Source organism: Apis dorsata, unplaced genomic scaffold (assembly GCF_000469605.1).
Source record: "Apis dorsata unplaced genomic scaffold, Apis dorsata 1.3 scaffold_207, whole genome shotgun sequence".
In the NCBI taxonomy this organism is placed as follows: domain Eukaryota; kingdom Metazoa; phylum Arthropoda; class Insecta; order Hymenoptera; family Apidae; genus Apis; species Apis dorsata.
In genome coordinates, this window is record NW_006263491.1 from 363,045 (window position 1) to 370,613 (window position 7,569).

At 37.6% G+C, this 7,569-nt stretch overlaps 1 protein-coding gene across 1 annotated transcript in view; it reads left to right on the top strand.

The window, feature by feature from the left end:
- Positions 1-7,569, top strand: part of LOC102674519 — a 378,471-nt gene that overhangs the window by 288,996 nt on the left and 81,906 nt on the right. The window contains exon 6 of the mRNA XM_031510137.1: positions 2,339-2,590. Coding sequence (XP_031365997.1) covers positions 2,339-2,590 — 252 coding nt within the window. The remainder of the gene's footprint in view (positions 1-2,338; positions 2,591-7,569) is intronic.

Consider the following 7,569-nt stretch of genomic DNA (forward strand, 5'->3'; position numbering starts at 1 on the left):
CCTAATGAAGATTACGGAATATAATATACATAATATAGAAAAATATAGAAACATGCAGAATAGTATATATATATATATAATATATATTCTAACAGAATTGTGGACAAATATTCGTGTATATTCGAATATAGAATATATCGAATATAGTATATAAAATGCAAAAAAGTATAGAGAATAGAATTATGGAAATGTTTGAATAATTTCTTTAGAACGAAGTGTACGGAATATATTATACATAATATAGAAAAATATAGAAACATGCAAAATAGTATATATATAATATATATTCTGAAACAGAATTATGGACAAATATTCGTGATAATTATTTCTTCGTCAGGATGAGAGAGAGAAAGAGAGAGAGCGTGTCGATGGGTCGTAATTTCACATTCTCGAAATATTTTTCATCAATTTCGGCAATTTCCAATGATCGTAAATCGAAGGTGAAAAACCGGAAATGTTCGAAACGACAAAAATTCAGTATTCGAATCACGATTGATGGAGAGTTACGATATATTACGTGTCCGCGTAAACGTTCGCGGGGAGAAATCGATGGTTCTTTTGAAAATACAATCCTACGCCGTCATAAACTGCTATAAAAACGATGCGGAATCGGCCTCGAAGATAAACGACACCGGACCGAGGAGGAAAGACAATGAAACGGTCATTGGCAGCGATTTAATGGTTTCCAACCCCCGTTGACATTTTTCTTTTCTTTCCCTCCCCTTTCTCTCCGCCCCCCCCTTTTTTCCCTGGGATATTGTCGCGCGAACGATCTCCACGTGTATTAGAAAGAAAAAAGAAAAGAAGAAAGGATTCTGTCATTGTTGCTGTGTACCGATTGAAACGATTCACGATGAAATCGAGTTCATCGTCGTTACTTGAAAATACTCTCTCGAAAATTATGAAAATATAAATTGAGAATAACACTTTCGAGTTTTATTTGTTATAAAGTAAGTGGGAAAGAATCGTGCCGTTGAAAAATTAAAAATTAATTTTAATGTAACGTGGAAACGTAAATTATAACGATTAAAAATAATATTGTTTTAATTTACGTCGTTTTAGAAAGAACCAGAAACGTCAAATGTGCAATTATTTCATTACCTCGATAATACACTCTGTTTTAGTAGATATAAAATCTTTGTACGTGAAAAAGCAGATTTGTTATCTCTGATTAAAACAAGAAGAGAGAGAGAGAGAGAGAGAGAGAGAGAAAGAGAGAAAAAAGAAGCTTGGATGGTCGGTCCTATTTTTCTCCGAGCCATGGCAACATCTGCGCGTGGAAAAGTTGCGCCGGTGTCCCAATGCTAGCGTCACTTTTCCAACCGGAAAGAAAGAAATCGTCGAGAATATCCTCGGTTAAAGTTACTCCCGACCATGAACTTCCTACTCAAAAAGATTCGTCATCGTCTGCAATATCCCCCTCCACGATGCCGACTTCCTGTCACCCTCGGCCTGTACACGAGAAGAACTTATAGCTGTTCGACGAAACTTAATGCATCCTCGTGTCGTATACACGTGACTATAGATCCCGCTCTAGACTTGTTGTCCAACTATACACGATAGTTTGTGTACATACAAATATCAGTAGCGAAAAAAAGAAACAAAAAAGAAGTAAAGAATAATTTATATACTGAAGAATACATATGACTTTTGAACTTAGCGATACTAGCGCCACTTGATCACTTAACTATTGCCTAATATACAACGCTTAAATAAGTTTGTTCATCTATCTATTTCTTTAATTATTCCTTTCACTTGTCCACTTAGCGAACTTAGCGATACTAGCGCCACTTGACCATTTAACTATTGCCTAATATACAACGCTTAAGTAAGCTTGTTCATCTATCTATTTCTTTAATTATTCCTTTCACTTGTCCACTTAGCGAACTTAGCGATACTAGCGCCACTTGACCATTTAACTATTGCCTAATATACAACGCTTAAGTAAGCTTGTTCATCTATCTATTTCTTTAATTATTCCTTTCACTTGTCCACTTAGCGAACTTAGCGATACTAGCGCCACTTGACTGTTAACTATTACCTAATATACAACGCTTAAGTAAGCTTGTTCATCTATCTATTTCTTTAATTATTCCTTTCACTTGTCCACTTAGCGAACTTAGCGATACTAGCGCCACTTGACTGTTAACTATTACCTAATATACAACGCTTAAGTAAGCTTGTTCATCTATCTATTTCTTTAATTATTTCACTTGTCCACTTTTTAAATTTATCCCTCGAAAGTGGAAAATGGAAAAATAAAGTGGACTTTAAAGGAATAATAATAATTTTAATTATCAAGGTTTAATTAATCTTAAGTTTTCATCGATCGTTTCAGCATATTGCCACAGCAGAAACTCTCTGTCATCGCTGTGCTCGTACATCACAGGAGATGCCTTGCTCTATTCGATGTTCCGGGAGGAGGCGATACCCGTGCCCTGCCCTTTCCGTGGACCCATGACGTTCTCGTACAACCGTGGTCACGGGACCTGCTCTGTGCCAGTCAGCAATGTCGACACCTGCACCGATGATAGCAGGCTGCTGTTCAGATACCAGGCGTGCCCCGATATATCGGCTTCCGAGAGTGCAGGTAAGCTCTCTGTTATTATACAATATTGCATTTTAGTATACTCTGGTAGATTTAATAGATTTAATAGATTCTCGATACTGTTCGAACACGACAAAATTAACCATCCAACGAACTTTTCGATTATAACTAACACGATATATGTATAGCTTACGTAGCGTACGAATAGAGTATATACTAGCTTATAGCGTAGGTATTAATAAATTAATAGCACAGTACGATATTAAGTTTCCAACTATATCAACTGTATAATATCTTTCGATTATTCTTCTTATATCCTATTCCAATATATTTTGAATTTGAATTCTTCGTATAATATATTCGTGTAAATAAGAAAAAGTAGTAATCAATCTACGATTAATTGGAATAATCACAACTATTATAACATTATAATTCGAGATGTAACGTGCTTCGACATTCTCACGAAATCGAATAAAACACTTGTCTCTGCGATTAATCTTATTCGGAAATGGATTCATTCGAATCCAATGACCGTGGTGATATCGCTCCGTTCAAACATCCCTTCCACTGGGTCAAAGGATGAATATTAAACGACTCTTGGACGTTTATAAATCCCAACCATACCCTTCTCGAAATCGTCACACTTAAGAAACTTACGATTATTCGGGGGTTGGACGTTCGAAACTTTCAAATCCTCGAACCCTCCCCCTCTCGTGTCGCCCGATTAATGGTTCAAAGGGTCAGGGGTCGGGCACCGATTAGACGTGATTTTCGCCTCCCCCCCTCCCCGTGCATTCGTTAGTCGTGGCCCAGAGCTCGATTTCCGGTGAAGGGTGGGGAGGGGGAAGGCGGCCATCCGCCATTAGACGCACATCCGATAAGGGGAGCTAACGATTTCTGGTGGCGGTGGTGGAAAATTAAACGGAAGGACGGGCGGGAAAAACGATAAGTCGACGACACGTCGAACTTGTCACGTTCCTATCTTATCGGGGGATGTCTCGCCCGAGGATTCCGTAAGAAGGGTGACGTTCAACGTGACGCTCTCGGTCTATACGTTATATCGGGGTTTTAAAAATTATCTTAACCCTTTAAGAGGTTATTTCGCCCGTATATCAACAGAGTTATTAGTAAATTGTGCCTGCCAAAAAGTATTGTAATGAAAATATTGTATCATCGAATATTGAATACGAAGTTATCGAGGAGGATTCGACGAAAGGAAGATTAATTTTATTTTGAAAAATGACCTTAATTCGAGCCAGTAAATCCTTGATATGTTAATAGAGTTATTAATAATTGTGTGTATTTATAATTAAAATAGTATATCATGAATATTAAATGTAAAGAGTCTCGTCGAGCATTTAAGAAGTCTTATTATACATTATTTTAAAATCTTAATTCGTTATACTTTTGAAAGATTACATATATATTCGTCAACGTATATTGATAGGATTATTAGTAAATCGTGAACATTTGTAAAAGTATTATATTTATGAATATCAAATATACAGATGTTGTCGAGGATTTGACAAGCCTGATATTATTTTGAAGTGATCTTAATCAATTATTTATATCATATATATTAATGTAAATAAAAATCTACAGAAATATTAATAACGATAATGCAGAAATATCTGCAAATGAGAAAAAATATAAAATGTCTATTATTTTTACTTATTTATTAAAAAAAAATGAAATGAATCTTTATTTAAAATCTATAGCATATTTATAGATTTATTCATAAAAAAAAATTATTTTTCCATAATATAATATTTATTAGAAATAGATGTAAGATTACTAGGACTAGGAGAGAAAAATTTTAATCCTAACAATGTTAATCTAAACTTTCAATTATATGAGTAAATTAATACTTTTAATTAACAAAAAAAGAAAAAAGAAAAATTCACGAATTTTTCCATAATTTAAATAATAATCCTTCTTCCCGATCGTTCGCCGAAATTACCCAAAAAAGAGTGTCGAATATTTCGAACAGCGGTCCGTTTACGAAGCACGTTGGGGAACGAGGGACAGGGTTAAATGGCCGAACGAGCCGAGAATCGTCCCTTTTCACTCCCTAACGAAGCTCCCCCCTCCCGGTCGCCGAAACCACGGCACTCGTTTTGCTCCATTTCGACTTCGTTAAACTTCCGTGGCGGGGTTGGATTCTCGATCGAGAGAGAGAGAGAGAGAGAGAGAGAGAGAGAGAGAGAGAGAGAGAGAGAGAGAGAGAGAGAGAGAGAGAGAGAGAGAGAGAGAGAGAGAGAGAGAGAGAGAGAGAGAGAGAGAGAGAGAGAGAGAGAGAGAGAGAGAGAGAGAGAGAGAGAGAGAGAGAGAGAGAGAGAGAGAGAGAGAGAGAGAGAGAGAGAGAGAGAGAGAGAGAGAGAGAGAGAGAGAGAGAGAGAGAGAGAGAGAGAGAGAGAGAGAGAGAGAGAGAGAGAGAGAGAGAGAGAGAGAGAGAGAGAGAGAGAGAGAGAGAGAGAGAGAGAGAGAGAGAGAGAGAGAGAGAGAGAGAGAGAGAGAGAGAGAGAGAGAGAGAGAGAGAGAGAGAGAGAGAGAGAGAGAGAGAGAGAGAGAGAGAGAGAGAGAGAGAGAGAGAGAGAGAGAGAGAGAGAGAGAGAGAGAGAGAGAGAGAGAGAGAGAGAGAGAGAGAGAGAGAGAGAGAGAGAGAGAGAGAGAGAGAGAGAGAGAGAGAGAGAGAGAGAGAGAGAGAGAGAGAGAGAGAGGCGCGAACAGTTTTCGAAGGGCCCCTCCCTCCCCCCCTTTTTCCAGTCGAGCCAGAGACGGGGGGAGGGGGGCAGCAATCTTAATGGACCAACGAACGAACAGAGCAAATAACGAATAAGGGAAGTTTCACGGTTGACCGTCTTTGCAGGCAGTTGGCCAAAAATTCAACTATCTCGGTTGTGCAAAATTCCACGTGACGGTATGATGGTTCGAAATTTCAGGAGACGATGCAGGAAATTGTTAAGAGGTGGGGGGAGGGGGGGTCTGGATGGTAATTTGGCGGATAGTTCGTGTCGTTTGCATCGTTTACGGCGTATATACAGCGTGTCCAGTTTTGAGCCATAAACGAGAATTTTAATTTAATCGCGGAGAAAATAATTGTGCAATTGTTAGGTGAATCGAATGTTGTTTCGAGAGAAATCGAAGCTCGAATTGTGGAATAAATACCGTTGAAATTTAATTTAGAGCTTTTTTACGCATTTTTAAATACAAAAAAGAAAGAAAAAAAAAACAGTATTGAAATTTACCCGATTCTGATTAAAATTCTTTTCGTGTTTCATAGATATTGAATATAGATAGTAAATTGGAAGATCGAACTTATATACTCGTCTACTTATAGAGCAAAGGTGTTGAATTTTAATTTTATCGACCGTGGAAAATAAAGGAGGAACAGTCTCAAAATTCTGCCCTTTTTACATAATAGAAAAGAGCAATGAGTGACACAGAATCCGTTAAGAGAGGCTAAAATAAATATATATAGATATTTATAGATAAAAAAGAGAAATAACAAGTTATTCTTAATTATTAACACTTTTCGATTCGAATAACGGTTCTCGATAGGATAAAATTGGACACCCGGTACGTACAGTCCGCCTAGGAAAGGCTGGATAACCGCGATTTATAAATGGCGGGGGCACATTTCACGATCGTGATACGGGCACAAAGGGAGTCATATCGATTTAACTTTCGAAAATTCCTCGCGATCGCGATCGACTCGACTCGTGTCGACCCCCGGCTGCCAGAGGAAGACCCGTCTCGTCGGTTACATCCGACCGAAATTGTTTTTATTTTGATGGACATTTTGCGCGAAAACGCTTCACCGTATCGCGTATCGCCGTTAAATCGAATTAACCTTCGATGCAAAACACACGTGTGGAGGCAAAATAAAAAAAAAAAAAAAAAAAAAAAATAGAGAGAAAAAAATAGAGAACAAGCTAGTATAGATGCTCTTTTAGATCCATCTCGCTCGCGTATGATCCCTGTATCGACACGTTTGACGCGGCGAAACACGGATTTCCAAGCTTCGTGAACAACTTTGTGAATGACTCCCATTCTATTATTTACTTTTATTCGCGATTATTCGTGCAGAAAATAGAGGAAATACTTTTTTAAATATATTGTCTCAGAAACGAGGTCGAGGTCTTATTTACACCAGCCATTGAAGTATAAAGGATGAAGAGGGAGATAGAATTCGCAATTTTTATCATTATCACCTTCATTAATTGCAATAATTAATTTTTTACATGAGGGTAAAGGGGGGGAAAAATTGTGAAGCACACGGTTTCAACGATTGATTCCGTGTTATAAATTAATCGGTCGAATTAACCCCAAATGACCTCGAAACGCAGTCAATTATAGGGCAATGATCGACGAAATCGCGTTACCGTGAATGAATAGGAAACTTTGCCACCTGTTCACGCGTGGGCCTAATATCACTCGTTGCGTAATGCAATTTCGGGAAATTGTTCGCGTCCCAGCTTTGAGCTCGATGATTTGGGGAGGGAAGGGGATGCTATAACCCTCGATATTAAATTGGACGCCTGTTTTCGGGAAAGGAGAGGAAGAGTAAACTATACGCCGGTTGATGCCTTTGTGTTAATTCCTTTGTGGAGTGTCGGCCGAAAGCAAATAATTCGGCATAATTCAAACTTAATTAAGTCAGGTTTAGGTTAGGTGGAACGAGTGAGAAGTCTATAGATTTGAATCGACGAGAAGGATATTATTTGATCGTTGTTTTAAAGGAACGAGTTTTTCTTCAAAAAAAAAAAGTTTATACATCAGTTGTTGTGCTATATATATATATATTTAATGTTACGTTTTAGAATTTATTGTTTTACCTCTGTCAGTTATCTCAGAAAGTATCAAATTAGGGGAGAAAATCGCGTGGAATCGAATGTTGATTAACTTTTGCAACGATATAATTAGGGGTATAAATATCCTGAATGTTTTCAACTTTGACCTTTCTCCGTGAAACGAGCTGAATTTTTCTTCTTTTTTTTTTTTTTTTTTTTTTTTTTTTT